General features: G+C 31.3%; 3 protein-coding genes across 3 annotated transcripts; 2 read left to right on the top strand and 1 right to left on the bottom strand.

The window, feature by feature from the left end:
- The first annotated feature begins 965 nt into the window (after positions 1–965).
- On the top strand, positions 966–3609 carry LOC105638919 (WAT1-related protein At4g08300). The gene is made up of 7 exons (XM_012222823.4): positions 966–1235; positions 1353–1415; positions 1731–1847; positions 2270–2516; positions 2755–2913; positions 2996–3147; positions 3235–3609. Exons 1-7 carry the CDS (start codon positions 1024–1026, stop codon positions 3410–3412), a joined length of 1128 nt encoding a protein of 375 aa, XP_012078213.1. The 5' UTR covers positions 966–1023; the 3' UTR covers positions 3413–3609.
- A 1730-nt stretch (positions 3610–5339) lies between these two features.
- Positions 5340–8180, top strand: LOC105638920 (ChaC-like family protein). Its single transcript, XM_012222824.4, has 8 exons — positions 5340–5823; positions 5927–6003; positions 6936–6989; positions 7175–7231; positions 7299–7339; positions 7433–7504; positions 7702–7781; positions 7890–8180. Exons 1-8 carry the CDS (start codon positions 5715–5717, stop codon positions 7973–7975), a joined length of 576 nt encoding a protein of 191 aa, XP_012078214.1. The 5' UTR covers positions 5340–5714; the 3' UTR covers positions 7976–8180.
- A 735-nt stretch (positions 8181–8915) lies between these two features.
- Positions 8916–14483, bottom strand: LOC105638921 (uncharacterized). The gene is made up of 9 exons (XM_012222825.4): positions 14254–14483; positions 13944–14049; positions 11704–12017; positions 11368–11473; positions 10925–11290; positions 10739–10815; positions 10529–10653; positions 9395–9661; positions 8916–9233 (listed from the first exon to the last, which is right to left on the bottom strand). Exons 1-9 carry the CDS (start codon positions 14379–14381, stop codon positions 9211–9213), a joined length of 1512 nt encoding a protein of 503 aa, XP_012078215.1. The 5' UTR covers positions 14382–14483; the 3' UTR covers positions 8916–9210.
- Positions 14484–17262: the final 2779 nt, after the last annotated feature.

The following is a 17262-nucleotide window of genomic DNA, read 5'->3' on the forward strand; positions in this document are numbered from 1 at the left end:
AGATAATCATTTGGAAAGCAATGGGACTGCGTCAGCTTATTTAGGTGCATGTAATATCTCCCACTTCAGAGACGAATAAGCAAAGTTAACCCGTTCGGTTTCAAATAAAAACCAAAGCTAGCTAACTGAAAATTATATATGTTTAATTATTTATCGAGCAGGAGTCGTTAGGGTTTGAACCTCGATTTTTATATTATGGTATAAATACTCTATTATTGAATTACTAATTTAATAAAAATATTTATACATGCAGTTGAAAGAATATAAAATTTGAAGTGAATTAATTGTCAGCTTGGTTTAAGATATATTCTCAATTACTTGAATTAGCAATATAAGCAAGTTGAAGCAACGTCATTTGCACTGAGTTTACTAAGGATCAAGGTCAAAATAGTATTAAAAATAATAAAAACGGAGTAATGACCCAATGAGTGATTGGTGTTGGGTCAATCGTCTTTTAGAAATGGATTCCACTCTTTAAAGCACCCATTCTTTACAAACAAACACACCACATCCTTTTGAGCACTAATCCTCAATTTCATTTGGTTGTTCTAAAGCCCCACCAATTAATTATCTTCTAATACATAATAATAAAGCAATAAATTCAAAAAAAAAAAAAAAAAAAAGAAAGAAAGAAAGAAAGAAAAAAGCATTTTCATAGAGATCGAAACAAAATCTTACTCTTCTTCTCTCTTCTTTATTTTTGCTTTTTAAAAATTATTTGTGTGGGGATTCTATATATATACATCACACCAAAAATGAGGATACTATAATTTGCTTTGGAATATATATAAAAATAAAATATGTGTTTTTGGTCATATTGGATAAAGGAATCTTGAAAAATTAAAATTAATGGAGTAGGAGTTCTTTAGGTCATGTAGAGTAGTAATTTTTTTTTTTTTTTTTTTTTTTTTTTGGCTTTTTCCCTCTATAAGAAGGGCACCTGTCATATTAATTGTGACATGCAAACATAGAGCTACTAAGAGCTTTAGAGACACACACAGAGAGAGCTCAGAAAATTTGAAGATGGGAGAACAGAGTATATGTAGTGCTGTGTGCAAAGGGCTCATCAAAGCAAAACCATTCTTGGCTATGGTGTCTCTGCAATTTGGATATGCAGGAATGTACATTGTTACTATGGTTTCTTTTAAGCATGGCATGAGCCATTATATTCTTGCTCTCTATCGTCATATTGTTGCCACTCTCGTCATTGCTCCTTTTGCACTTGTTCTTGAAAGGTCTCTCTCTCTCTCTCTCTCTCTCTCTCTCTCTCTCTATATATATATATATATATATATTGTTTTCTTGAAATAGTATGTATACTCTTCTAATTCTTGTTTTTTACTTTTTTACAGGAAAATAAGGCCAAAGATGACACTCCCTATTTTCCTTAGAATAACGGTTCTTGGTTTTCTCGAGTAATCCTTTAAAACATCCTCTCTTTTCTCTATTTTCATGTGTGAAAAATATTTGGAGCCAAGAAAAACATATGTGGATTATATATCTACATTTTTCTACCAAATAACATATTGGTGAAAATGAATTCTTGTTGATTATATTAATAATTAAGAAGAATAATCAAGAAAGTTTTATTCTTGATACGAGGATTATTCGTAGACAAGAATATAGAGTTTTGTGTTGTAATATATTAATGATATGTTTATTATTAATATGTGCTACTTATTATGATTAATTAATTAATACTATATTAAAACATGTTGAAAAATATGCAGACCAGTGCTTGATCAGAATTTATACTACGTTGGGATGAAGTCCACATCAGCAACATTTGCATCTGCATCAGTCAATGTCCTTCCAGCCATAACCTTTATTCTAGCAATTATTTTCAGGTAAAAAGGAAGAAACAATTACGTTATATAATAATAATAATAATAATAAGTGTTGTGCACTTAAGCTAATGACAAAGATATGTGCCTGACTAAGGCCCAGCAATTACATTATATATATATATAGAGTGAGATGCTTTTATCATCTTTTCTAATTTTTTAGTAATTTATTCCTTAAAGAAAAGAAAATGAATAATCAACTTTTTTTTTATTTCTTTCTTATTTTTGCATATTTTAGGGTGAAAATGAGATATGAAGATAATTCTTTCGATCATATGTTAACTTATACATTGTTACCAATTTAGAATCAATTCTATAAGGAATAAAGCCCTTTTTTAATATAAGTTTAAATTTCATAATTTTTTAGTTAAATGAAAAAAAAATTAATAATTATAACACATCATGAAATATTATTATTATTACAGGTTGGAGAAGGTAAACATAAAGAGGGTACATGACATAGCCAAGATTATGGGAACATGTGTTACAGTTGCAGGAGCAATGGTGATGACTTTGTACAAAGGTCCTATTCTTAATTTCTTAACCTCACATGGAGCTGGAAGCCACCATGGAAGCACCACATCTACTGAACCTAATGACCAACATTGGGTTACCGGAACTTTAATGCTCCTAGCCAGTTGCTGTGGCTGGGCAAGTTTCTTTATATTGCAAGTGAGTATATATATATATATATATATATATATATATATATATATATATACATATACACATATATACATCTCCGTATCTTAAGTACTCCTACCTAAACTTCTAAGATTTCATATATTCTATGCGTAATTTCTTCCATAAATTGAATCTCCATATCCCAATTGACGAACAAGAAAGCTTGTTTTCGTAATTTGAATTTAAAGAAGTGGGTACTAATTAGAATTTCAAATTTCGGTGTCAGTCATTTACTTTGAAGAAATACCCAGCGGAGCTCTCTCTCACAGCTTTGATATGCTTAATGGGTGCGGTTCAAGGAGCTGCTGTGTCACTTGTAATGGAACGTGACATGAGTGCTTGGAAAATAGGATTTGACTCTAGGTTTCTTGCTGCTGCTTACTCTGTGAGTATACCATTTTTAATTTTATGATTAAACACAATAATATTAAAACTTCGATTAATTAATTAATTAATCTTGTAATTAGGGAATCGTTTGCTCTGGAGTTGCATATTATGTGCAAGGTATGGTAATTAAGGAAAGAGGCCCTGTTTTTGTCACCTCTTTTAGCCCTCTCTGCATGATTATAACTGCAGCCTTAGGAACCATAATCCTAGCTGAGCAACTTCGCCTTGGAAGGTATGTAATTATTTATAATTCTGTAATTAATGCAATCATTTTTTTTTTTTTGGTTAATTAATTATTATTTTTTATTCGTTTTTTCAGTATAATTGGAGCAATTCTTATAGTTATTGGGCTTTACACTGTTGTGTGGGGTAAAACCAAGGATAAGAGAATCTCAGCAACACCAGCTTTGACAAATGAGAAAGAATTGCCAATTACTACTAAATCATCATCAACTACCAATTTTGATAATGGAATTAATCCAGTGGTGTCAGCTTGAAATAAATTAATTAGTGTATAATCACAAGTTTGGGCAATATATATGTTTCAATATGCATTATATATCCCTCACTTGTTGCTAATTTTAATGTATTTTGATTTTGATCACCGGTAAGTATAAATGCGTACTCATTAATCTCGTTTCGAGATATGTAACTGACTCTCTATATAAATGTTTTTCTACGGATTGAACACTAACTACACCTGAAAATGATCATTCGTTGGATTCAAACGTGCTAACTAAACAACTCTTAATTATTAAATATTAATTTTTAACTTAATTTTCCAGTTGATTTTAGATTTTTCTAAAGAATTAATTAATTTATATATATATATATTGATCGTAGATTTCTTTGGAACCATTGATATGTTATATATATGGAAAGCAGAATAAAAAATGGATCTCATGTCATGTCTTGTAATAAGCAGAGGCATCGAGCATTGCATATGCAATGTGTTTTATGAGAATTTTATCTCACATCATAATTTATAAGACAAGATTGTCTGAAATGGACAGCTTATAGATGGAAAAGGATCACAGAGAGTAAAGAAGAACCAAATTCTCTGTAACTTGGACATATGGACAGATAAAACAGAGTCACCTGGAATTCGAAACCATTTGAGATTCTACATGATAATATCACATCACCAGCTATGATTACCTCTAAGATATATGGTAGGTTATTGGGTTTTTTTATTTTTTTTAATTTGAACTCAATATGGGATTTTTTTTAATTCAATTTCTCTTATAGTTAAATTTCAATTTCTTGTTCCAAAAATAAAAAATTACCTTCTTTCTTTCTGATAGTATAAATTTTGAGATGAAACATGTGGAAGTAAGTAGAAAGCTTATCATTGAGCGATCACCTCAGGTGGTGTAGATGGGATTGAATTTCTTTATAATGGTAAAGAAAATCAATTCTGTTTAGGGTTTCAAATGGCAGTGGATTCCATTTTTGGCTGTATATGCTCAAAAACACCTAGTTGTGGAATTTGATGTTATACCCATATATATTTTGTGTTGTGGGTATGAGCTAGCCATTTGCTCTCAAAACGACAAGACAGAACGTGCATACTTTGACATAAAATGAAGAATAAGAATCACAGAATTTGAACTGAAAATTGAGGTCCAGGGAAGTACCAAGGAACATTGATTTGATTCCTATTGCTTTTCTTCCTTTTAACTTAATAACCAAATTCCATAAGAAGATTCAGTAACCTTTAAATGTTATTAAAGTATAAATGTACTTTCTTTCTTTCTTTTTCTTTTTAATACCAAAGTGCCTTTGTGTTTAGTATAAATGAGTTTTTAATTCCAATCTATTGTTTGTGTAATTTCTTTTAATTTTTAATTTCTTGAGCGAATTCGCAAAATTCCATATTAATTAATAGAAAAACACCTTGTTACAATCACACTCTAATATTATAAGTGTAAGTTTTAATAAATGCCTTTGAAAAATTATGTCACACTCTTTGATAGTTGCTTTGAAAGCAACATCATTTGAGACTTTTTTTTTTATACCATTTTAGAAAATTACCCTAAAAATTTTCTATTTTATATTTAAAAAACCAAATTTTGTAAAATTCAACATAATTAAAACAAATTATATCATTTAAGAAAGAATTCTTCTGAGTAATTAAATAGGATATAAAAATAAATTTTAAGATACTCTTTTTTTCTGTAAAAACTTTCAAAATTTCTAAAAATGAGATTAGAATTCAAATCGCAATAATATATGATAAATATTATATTACAAATATTTTTTTGAAGTCAATGTAAAAGCATATTTAGAAAATTAGGATATGTGGATTATAATGGGACCTAAACCAATTCTGTCCTAATATAATGTTATGTCTTTTTTTTTTTTTTTTTTTTTGGTTTTTGAGGAAATTTTAAATCTAATTTAGTTGGTCTTGTAATATTTATTAAGCATATAAGCTACATAACAATATATTCAAACGAGTATTTAAAAAAAAATTAAAAAAATTAAAAGGCTTTTCAAAAGCACCCATTGGGCCAATGAACCATCCGAATACATAAAACTGGCCCAATATTAAACTTAAAAAGAAAATGTTAAAATAAGATTGGCCCAACCTGGTCCAAAAGAAACTAAGTCTGTTTGTTTGTTGGTCGTTAATTTCGTATCTTATGCCATGAAACGCCATGCCATTTTATTATTTTTTTTTCCTCTAATTAAAGATCACTGCTGCGCCTGCTCCTCTCTCCCTCTCTCTCTACATTCCTGAGTAGTCACGGACTGTTTCCTTTTAGCTGCATCTTTTAGGGAGAGACTGACCCAAAAATGGTGATGTGGGTATTTGGGTATGGGTCTCTCATATGGAAAGCAGGCTTTAACTACGATGATCGTGTTGTTGGTTTCATCAAAGGCTATCGCCGTGTCTTCTACCAAGGCAATGTATTTTATTATTGTATATTTTTCTACGTTTAACTGTGAAATGCTTTTGCTGGTATTATTATTAATTAATTAATTAATTAATTAACATTGGTTTACAGGTAGCACTGACCATAGAGGGACTCCGGAGTATCCTGGTAGAGCTGTCACTTTAGAACCTGCTGATGGAGAAGTTTGTGTGAGTGACTTTGAATGAAACCTCTAGCTAGACCTAATTTTTAATTTTAATTTAACTCTTTGTCTGCTTTTGGTTATTGTGATTGCTCGAAAGTTTTGAATTTATATTACTAGTAATAATTTAAAGTTTTTAACTTTTTCAATTAAGCATATTTATCTGCATTAACTAAATATAGATTGCTGTTTTAATGGATCATTTGGAAAAAAATGTTAAAATTAGATGAGGAAAATGGATGAGATGCAATGTCTGAATTGAAAAGTAGGACAGGTAGAAAAAAGAGAAGAGGGGAGGAGGAAGAGAGTGAGTTGGGCGGAAGTATGATATGAAGGACACATTTGATTGTAGGGCCAATGGTTAAAACTTGGGTTTCCTATTTGGAGATCTCAAATTTGAATATTGGACAGGTTTATGAGATGGGAGGTTGTGATTTTATGCATTGAAGAAAGTTTATCCCTTACAGGTGGCCTAACCATTTATAGTGTTGATAGTATAAAAATTTTAAATCAAAAGGGAAAAGAGTTTTTTTTTTTTTTTTTTTTTTCTTTTTTGTGGGTTTTGATGGGGGGATTGACTCTAACCTGTTTCAATAACTCAAGAGTACCTGGGTTGAATTATGTTCCTTCTAATTCGACATTCGTTTGTAGTGCCATACGTTTTTCTGCTAGAGTTTAATAGAAAATATTATGTTTTCTTTCAAATTGATGTCATTTCTTCAGTGAAATAGCAAGAAACATACTTTGGGTATATATTTACATATGCGTTTATGCCTATTTTTAATGTTCATGGGTTAATTTGTTGCTTTTACAATTAGCAGTCTATTGATAATTCTCAACTTACTGGACTACATGTTCTTTTTCATTAGAAGATAGTCTGTTAATGACCCTAATATATGAGTTAGGTTCTTAATCTCTTAATTTTTTTTGAGGTCATAGTGGGGAGTTGCGTACAAGATCTCCAAAAAGGAAGATGAAGAAACTGCAATAACGGTATATATTCAACTCGTCTAAGTGTTAGCCTGCTCTTCTATTAGTTGCAAAGAATATCCTTGTTCAGTATCTTACAAATGCTTAATACCATTATCAATGCCTTCTTTCGGGTGTGCATAAAGACATGCTTTTAAATAGACAGGTGTTCATGCATATATGTATCACTTTTGCCTTTATTTCTACAGTATTTGGAAGTGAGGGAGAAGCAGTATGACCAGAAGGCTTATCTTGATTTCTTCACTGTAAGCTCTAAGCATCCATATAATTTAGATTTAGATCATGGAAGCATCTTCTGAAATTTTCTTTCAGGACCCTGCAGCCACAACTCCAGCCATTTCAGGAGTAATGGTGTAAGTAGCAAAAAGCACAACTAATATCCTATATCTTATTTTACTTGGTACCACCAATTTAATCAGTTCTAAATTAACACATTCCTTTTTCAGATATGTAGCATCGTCAGATAAGAAGCATAACCAAAATTACTTGGGACCTGCACCTCTTAAAGACATAGCCAAGTATGCATCTTAAGCCTGTACTTTTGTTATATAAAACATATTTCTCCTTTGGACGAACTAAAGCATTAATTGAGTTGAGAAAACATTGAATCTACGTAAGGCACCTCACTTTTGCACCTGTTACCCATCAATCAAAAACCCAAATCAAAATTCTATATATGGCTATGCGCCTCACGCAATTCAATCCCTAAATGCAGACAAATCGTTCATGCTAAAGGCCCTTCAGGACCCAACAGAGACTACCTTTTCAATCTTGAAATGGCCCTTATTCAAATTGGTCAGTTTCTTCTTATATTTTAATTATACAAGTTATTTCCAGTTATTTAATCTCGGATTTGTTCTGTCAATATTATTTTACTTTCATCAATTTTTTTTTTTTGTTTAGGAGTTAAGGACAAACATGTTATGGATCTTGCAAATGAAGTGAGGCAAATTCTTTCAGAGATGGAGCAGCAGGAGCTGACTTCATAATGCCATAAATGACTGACAATTAGACAAAGATTCTTAGATATATTTTTTTTGGCTTGAAATTTAACAGGCATAAAGAAATTATGTGCTTAGAACTTGTTATTTCCATGAAAAGAGATACATTATTGTACTTAATTATTTTGATTTCAGTTGAATTGAAGAACTTTTTTCTCATTAATAAATATGAATAGCCCTATTTCTAGAATCACCCAGGGTAGCATACCATACACAACTACTGTACACCATCCTTAAAAATCCATCTTTCTCATTATTAATGTCTAAATTTTGCCAGCTAATCAAAGTGAATCTGCATTTTAGGCACAGAATCTGCATTGATAATGCCTATATCTAATTTTCTTATTCGTATATTCTGCTTGCAATACATCACAAGCATCTGTAACATGTTACTGATATTTGCATATAAGGTGTTAAATGTAATACAACTCTCTTTAGAACCCATAATAGAACGTAATCTAACATAATTAAGTATAATATTAATGCATCACTTACATTAAAAATAACTTTAATTACATTACGCCCCTGGTTCAAATTATTATGTTTGCACACCAAGGTATAAAATTATTGTACATATACGAGTAAATGCATATTATACATATATGACCTAGGAATAGATACGCAGTGGTAAATGCATAAACATGCATATACGTCATGACAATAGATATACAGTGAGAAATGCATACACGTGCATATACGACCTGACAATAAATTCAGATTCAAATGTCTCTCCCTTAATACTCCTTCCACTTATTGCTCCAATAGTCTTTTCCCTTTTCCCATTAATTTTTTTTTTTTTTTAAGTCTACCGGTTAAATTACTATTGATGTTATTCGTATACCTGCTTTATATACAAACACACAAAATATGTAATTAGCACACCGACAGCAGCTTTCATACATCTTAGAGACCTTTTATGGGCAGTTGCTGCAAGAAAACTGTAACACACATCAACATACAGAACTATTTGTTTACATAAGAAGCTAAATTTATCAGGGTAAGATAAACATTCTATAAGTCACCAAATGAACTGGGGGAGGATATCCTAAACGGAAGGACCTGCAAACAAATTGTCCTTGAAAGCTATACGTTCCTACACTCGAGAAAAATACAAAAAAAGAAAATAGAACTAAATAATTAAAATAGATGATGCATCCATATATCTAATTTGTCGAAGTATCTATTCATCAATCAACTTGCGAGTCGGCCTACTCGGTATTCAATCAATCACTGTCTTCGGCATTCTCTGCATACAATATGAGATAATATCATAAAAGGGAAATTGGAAACAAGTCAAAATATTGGAGATTACTTGACCAATGATTTATTAAACCTCAAGCCATTTATATTGGAGATCATGTTATTGACCATTTTGAACTGAAAGGAACCATATCCATTATTACTTACCTTCTTCACTCTGGCTCTCATCATCCCCATCATTTTCTCCATCATCTTCTTCATCGTTTTCCTCTTCCTCGTCATCGTCATCATCATCCTCATCCTCATCCTCATCCTCATCACTATTGTCACTATCACTTTCAACCGGTACTTTGGGCTTCGGAGGGGGCACATAACTTGTTGTCGACCTTCTACGTGAGCTTGACACAATATTACTCGTGTCTATGCCCTCGAGTTCCTTCGCCCTTTCCTTTCTCTTTCTGACTTCCTTGATTTCTGAACAGTAAATAACAAACAGTTAATAATGCATCCGAGTGTTCATAGGCTGATGACTATCTATGCTCAAATGCATGATGCACCCCCTCTAAGCTTAAATTCCCTTAAACTCCAAATTAGACCCTAACTTAATCAGCATGTTGCAAAAAATGTTCTGCTAATTTAGAGTTACCACCAATCAAATCAATTCTTACATGATATATTACATGCTAAAAACAGAGATTTGTTGTTCTCAAAGAAACAAAAGTGCATTTGTTATTATACTTCCCTATTAAGCACACGTAAGATCCCCATAAATATATGAACTACATCATATAGACGGGTTTGGTTCTCCCCTACTCAACGAAATTGCTGCAAGAAGATTAGTAGAGCAACAACTAACAGGCAGTTTATAATAAAAGACTGACCTCTTCACCTACAGAGAAGGCAAAAAAAAAAAAAAAGGCCTTCTGTTCTTCTTTCCAAGAGTGACGATGTTTATCAGGAGGTCTTTCATCACTGATTACACAACAATGTTGTAGCCCCCCCAACCCCATTCCAAGTTAGAAAGAATCATAATTCTCCTTGTCCATAAGGGAGTTTATTCACTTAAGGAACGGATGCAAGTTTTTCTTAAAAGGACTTAAATACACTTCACTCATTTCAGCTCATTTTACCTTTTAGGGATATGTGAGAATCCATACTAAAGGGGGCAGGCAAACAAATGATGGTTCACAAAGATTATTCTTTACTTCAGCAAAATCTGATAAGTATAAAGTGAATAGAAACTATTGCCAGAAGATACAAAAAAATCAATTACCACTAAGCTCATTTCATCAGAAACAATATCAACCCAATAAAACATCTGAGATAAAAGTTCAAAGGCACCTTTTTCAGAAGGGTTTGATGACAATCCCTCTCTAGATAGTATCTCCTCTAGCTCCTTTATTAGCTGTGCCTCACGTTTGTTCTCAGGCACCTGCTTGACTTTCTTGTAAACTACAGGAGGCACACTGCAAAAGAAATAATGAATTTTAAGATCTCAAAGCTCAACAAAGATGTAATATAGCTTGTAAATGCAAGCATGAGAAGGAAAACCTCATCCCACAGGATTTGATTACAGATTTTAGATGCTCAACATGTTTCCCATATGCTGGAGTTGAAGAGTCCTTTTTCTGCAAGAAATTGAAATGAACAATTTCAGAAAACCAAGTTTTAGTATTACACAGCCATGTTTTTTTTCTCCTGTACATGTTTATTTGATGGGAGGAAGGGAATTGAAACCTTCACTGGTTTTTCAGCTGATGATTGAGAATTACTATCTTCTGAGGCATTTCCGCTGTCTTCTACATCACTACCGTCCTCTGCCACTTTTTCCACAGGTTTGTTGCGCTTCTTGCCAGATACTATGCTTTCTTTTTCAATCCTTTTCCGTTTTTTTGACCCTTCAGAGTTTAGCATCTTTTGCTTCGGAATAATTTTCTTCTTTGGTTTTACTTCATCTTCGTCTTCATCTTCATCCTCTTCATCACTCCCTCCATCTGAAGATTCTGAACTCTCTTTAGTCCTCTTCTTTGCAGATGCTTTTTCTTGAGAATTACTTTTTAAATTTTTCTTCTTCGGTTCAGAAACTTCAGGAGATTGTAATATCTAATAAACAACAGATAATCACAAAAGTTAGACTCTATGAGATGCCCAGAGAAGATAAAGAAACAACTGATATTCACCTCATCTAACTGTTTGCTTATAAATTTCTTGAAGGGATCAAGTGCATATTTATCAAGTCCGAGATCTTCCTCTAAAAGTCGACGAAGTCCAGCCATTGTAACTTTCCTGAAATTTGAAGCAAGTGAAGAGATGTGAACATGCTGAACTCATATGAGCAACAAAAAATAAGCAGTGAAGATGGACCAAACAAAAAAAAACAACCATCAGCACATAAAAATGACATGCAAGCATGTGAAGACATGCACAGTAGCAAATTAGTAAATAAGGATTAAGGACCACTGAAAAAAAAAGAGAGAGAGAGAAAGAAACAAAAGAAGCAAAATGTAATAGCATACTCAGAATTGGCTTTGACATAGGAAGCCTTCTTTAATAAGGCTTTCTTTATGTTGTCCTCACTTGGAACTTTTTTATTCTTATCAACTGGAGTTTCCTTAGTTTCCGATTTATTGGTTTTTTTCCCTGTCAGAAGGCCCATTACAGGAGAGTCTTCCATTTTCTCCTCATCCTCGGAACCCTGTTCTTTTATATCATTTTTCAAATCGTGTCCTTCAGGAGATTCTGCAGCTTCTCTTTTTGTTGAACAGGAATGTTTTTCCCTGCTTTCCCCAGTATCCTTGGAAGCATTGTCATCAACAGCTCCTTCCAAGCACTACCATTGAATGAATAAACATAAGCACTTAAAAATGTGAAGTAAATGTGACAAACATAGATACTTATTTTGGAGCTTGTTGACTGTTATCAGTAAAAAATAATCACATTGAGAATTAGAAAGCATTGAAATTTCAACATTCAGACATCACCAACAACTAACCATCTTTCACAGCAAAAACATGAGTAGCAACAAAAACTAAATCAATGATGATCCTAGATGTTTCGGCAAGAACAAGTAGAATATATATAAATGCAGGTCTTTTTTGAAAAAGGAAAAAATAAGAGTTGAACGGTTTAAAATGGTTGTTAGCACTCCCATCCCAGTTGTTGAACTTGAGACTTCCAAGGTGGAATCCCAAGGTTAAACCGCAAGGCTATATCTTTAGAGAAAAATAAATATCTATATCAGAACTCTTAATATTTCATATTAAGAGTTGATACTAAAGAGATAGAGTGATACAGGACATCAAGATATGTAACATTAAGCTGTCCATATTATGTCTACAACTTGGTCCATAACTATAGATAGCGCAAAAGAGTGTAATAACTAACCAGTGATACAGAGTGATTAGTAATCAAATATTCTGCTCGAACCAATCCCAAAAATTTAGTCAGGATACAATTCAAACTAAGCACAAAATGCAAAACCATGCCTACCACTTTCTACTTCCGCAATAGTTCTTATTCCATCAATAATCGCCCAGGTAAAGTAACTAGTTTGCATATTTGGATATTTCAAATTCCAATTATCATAGACGAATCAAGTTTTAGCTATATAAGAGTTTGGCGCGTACAGGAACTTATAGATTAGGCCAATTATGTTCTCCTAGCTCACAAAGATATTCAATTTAATCAGTAAGTATCCAATTTCACTTTCACCAAAATAAATTTAAATTAAATTTAGGTTGTCAAATTGAGAACTGAATCAAGAATCAAACTGTAAGATTCAATATAACTTTTCAAAATTAACTAAAAATAAATGCATACATATTTATGGATATATTTCCATTAATTTTGTCAAAGGATACTAAAAATTAATTGTAAATAATGTATTTATGTATATTTCAATTATAAATCATTTACTAAACACAAAATGAAAGAGAACTTAATCACTTGTGTAGTCGTCAAGTTCAAAATATCAAACTGTAAAGTTAAAAATTTTAATATAAAACAAAGTAAAATTATCAAGCCATTAAAATTTCCTATCAAATCCATATTTATTCATTATCATTTCCAAATTCAAGCCCTTCATTATCTTCATCTTCTAATATAACTATATTCTTCTGCTCTTTTTTTCTCTATATTGACTTTTCTACTGGTTTTGTTTGGCAAGAGAATCATTGGACATGAGAATCGACTCGATCGTAAGATTCGAATTGCATGAATCGTAAGATTCAGGATCAATACCGATTCACCCACAAGATTCGAATCGCTTAGCATGAAAATTGAATCGAATAGTAACTCGTAAGATTCTGATAACACTGCCCTTCCCTAAAAATTGCAGTTCATTATCCTACCAATCACCCAGGTAAAATTAATTGGAGATTTCAAACTCAAATCCCACAGACAATTTCTAGTTTCATCCAGCCAGAACCATGAAGAGATTTTTATCTTTCTATCCCAATTAATTCAACCAAAAAGCAAATTTGAAATGCCATTCAATACAACTTTAGCACCTAATCGAAAATTATAGTGGAAGTTGTGTTTTCCTACCTCACAAAGATACAGTCAATTTAATCAATAAATTTGCAGCTTCACCTTTGCCTACTAACAATTGTTTAATTTGTTTGTTAAATCCCAATCCAAAATTCTTTTTACAACAGCTGAATCGAATGAGGAGCTTAAACATAGATAGACAGAAAGTACTTTACACCTTTAGCTTAAGTCAATTACTGTTTAATAAGGCGAAAAAAAAAAAAGGTACCTTTAGCAGACATTGCTTGACAAATCTCTTATGCACATCCAACGCAAATTTCTGCAATCCCAAGTCATTCTCTAACAGTCTCCTGACTCCCTCAAATGTCAATGAACTGCAATTTCCAAATACTCCAAAAATTTAAATTACCATCATCACCATTCCTACTAATTACTGACTACAGTGTGAGCAAATATGAGAAATCAAAACGCAATAAACAAACTCACATACAATTGAAGGAACCTAGTACTTGTTAACTAAAATTGCACAGAGACAATCAAAACCAAATCAATAAGAAAGAGAGAGAGAGAGAGAGAACTCGGCTTGTTCTTTGAAGTGGTTGACTCGGGAGCGCATAGCTTCCTCAATCTGTGACTCGATATCCGGCGAACCAACCGCCGTTTCCTTTTTCACCGGCGTCTCGCAATCTTGAGCCTCCTCGGCCATTCTCTGCGCTACTCAGAGTAGGAAAATGGAACGGAGTTTTGTTTTTTTGTTCTTTCCGCTTTTCTGCACCTTTTTTTTTTTTTCTTTTCCAATTTATTTTCTCGCGAGGTAAACAACTTACACTGGAAGTGGATAAGGGGTTAAGTGGTTTGTCTCTGGAAAATTAAAAAAATATATATTTTTCAAATAATTTAATTTTTGTGATTTGATTATAATACTAAAAACAATTTTAACCAGCCATATTGAATTACCGGTAATAATGATTATCGATGATTTATTAAATGTATGCTTATAAGGTCACGTATATTAGATTTATTAAGAGAGTTTAAGTTTCTATTATCTGAGTTGTGTTGATAATTTAATTTGTAATTCTGAAAAATCTATATTGTTGATGTGCTCTGATCACTTATATTAGTATTAAAATCTATTCAGTAAGATGAACTGTTTTCATTAATGTTAGTTGATTTAATAATATTTAACTGTTTAAATAGTTGTAATTTTTTATAATACGTTAAAAGCGTATAATTTTTATAAAACTTTACTTATAAAACATAACTGTCAAAACCTAAAAGCTAACTAAAAACATTATTGTCCAAACACAGTCATACCGATCATTCACTTTTTTTTTACTCCCTAGTCCACATATGTAAGCCATTTTAAAGTTTTTTTTTTTTACAAATAATATCACATGATAATTAATAATATTTTTAAAATTTTCGTTTATTTATATTAAACTCAATAATTATCTCTATAATTTTTTAAAGAATAAATTAATCAAATTTATCAATGTTTTGTTATGACTTTAAAATTGTTTCTTAATTATCATGGACGAATAGAGTATTTTTCTTAACACTAATAAATTTAAAATACACGTAATCCGCAATAATTATCATATTTTGTGGAAAGAATTGTTATATTATATTTTATAAAATAAGTCTTGAAGAAATTATAAATTTAACGAATCATTGTCAAGATTTATAATAATATGGGTGGAAATATATACTTAATCGAATATTAAAAGATTTTAGTAAATTTATATATCCCTTGAAAAATATATTTCATTTTAATTTGTTTGGAAAATAAATTTATTTCTATATAATTGAATGTATCAGGATCTGAAAATTAATTTTATTGACTAAACAACCTATAAGAATAATTTCACTAATGAACTAAGCTTCTTGTTTCAGAAGAGTCAGCCTATTCACTATCTGAGTAAGATATCAATTTGAGTTTAGTCCAAGATGATTGAAAACTCTTTAAAAAAAAATAAATAAATAAATAAATAAAAAACGACGACGACGACATCGACATAGTGTTCCTTTAAGTTACTTAAAAATGTCATATGGAGCAGCCAAATATATCTCTGCTAATTTGTCCACGAATGAAGACATCGCCAAAAAAATATTACGCCATTTACCGACGGATTTTTCACTGGCTGCTAAATTACAATCGATGAATATTTTCAAATTAGCAATAAATTTGCGATAAAAGAAATATGTAGCAGAAAATTATGTTGCTAAAATAGTAACCAATACTATTAACCACCGACAATATAATTCTTCAGTAATCTTTAAAATCGGTCATTATTCTACTATTATGGTTTTTAAACAGAATAACTCTTCGTAAATTACCTTTCTCTAATTTATGAGTTATATAACATTCAAATACAATGACTTTTGATGTTCTTTTTATTGAAGAATAACGACTTTTAGTTTTTTTTTTTTTTTTATGAGTTATTAAGATGGGTAATTTATTATTTAGTCCCTCAGGTTTTACAAAATTAACCAACTAATCCAAAATTTTGTCAAAATATCTAGCTAGTCCCTCAGATTTAACTCCGTCTAATTAAAAGGTCTTTCCGTCCGAAAAGTTGATTTTTTCCGTTAATTATAGACTAAAAGACTAAAACACCCCTCCCTAATTGACGTGGACCATAAGGAAAAATTATTATCTAGTCCCTCAGATTTTACATAATTATCTAACTAATCTCAAGTTTTGCGCAAATATCTAACTAGTCCCTCAGGTTTAACTCTGTCTAATTGAAAGGTCCTTCCGTCCGAAAAGTTAGTTTTTTCCGTTAATTGAAGACTAAAAGACTAAAACACCCCTCCCTAGCTGACGTGGACCAGTATGAAGCGATAATGATATACCTAGTTTGTTTCCCTTTTGTTCCTTCCATGCCATAATCATATACCTAGTTTATCTTTTGCACAGATAACCTTGCATTAAATATTAATATTCATATTCAAAGTTATGAAATTATAATAATATAGGTGGCAATAATAATTACTTTTTTATCTATAAATAACTTTTATTTTAGAGCCGGTGTTTTCTCCGCAAATATCATTTTTTTTAGAATATTAATGAGTAATTAATTTTTTTTTCAATTTTATCCTTATTTATATTAAATTTAATAATTATTTTTATAATTTTCCAAAATCATATAACATCTCCTCTCTTACTTAAGGTTACGTAATAAAATTAATTAATATTTTGTTATAATTTATAAGAATAAATTTACTTACTTAATTACCATAAAAACATTAAAAGTATTTATGAATTGTCACGACCCATTTCCATGGGCCGGACCGGCACTAGGGCCCAGGTAAGCTTAAGGCCCCCGAGGCCCGTAGTAAGCCTGAAACACTACAAATTTGCTATCTCAATATAATTTTAAACATTTACAAATTTCCCTGCTTACAATACACTATAGTTATAATACAGGCTCACAGAATTATTCCATCTATAATAATACACAACTTAAAAGTATACAAGTTCTATAACTGCGGAGTTTACTGACGGATGTATACATATAAGTCTTCGGACATTTATCTATTTAATTGATCAATATGAAAATTAGCGAATTTCTTTTTAACGGTGA

This window comes from Jatropha curcas, chromosome 9 (assembly GCF_041381405.1).
Source record: "Jatropha curcas cultivar XTBG-Jc1 chromosome 9, XTBG_Jcur_1.0, whole genome shotgun sequence".
Taxonomy (NCBI): domain Eukaryota; kingdom Viridiplantae; phylum Streptophyta; class Magnoliopsida; order Malpighiales; family Euphorbiaceae; genus Jatropha; species Jatropha curcas.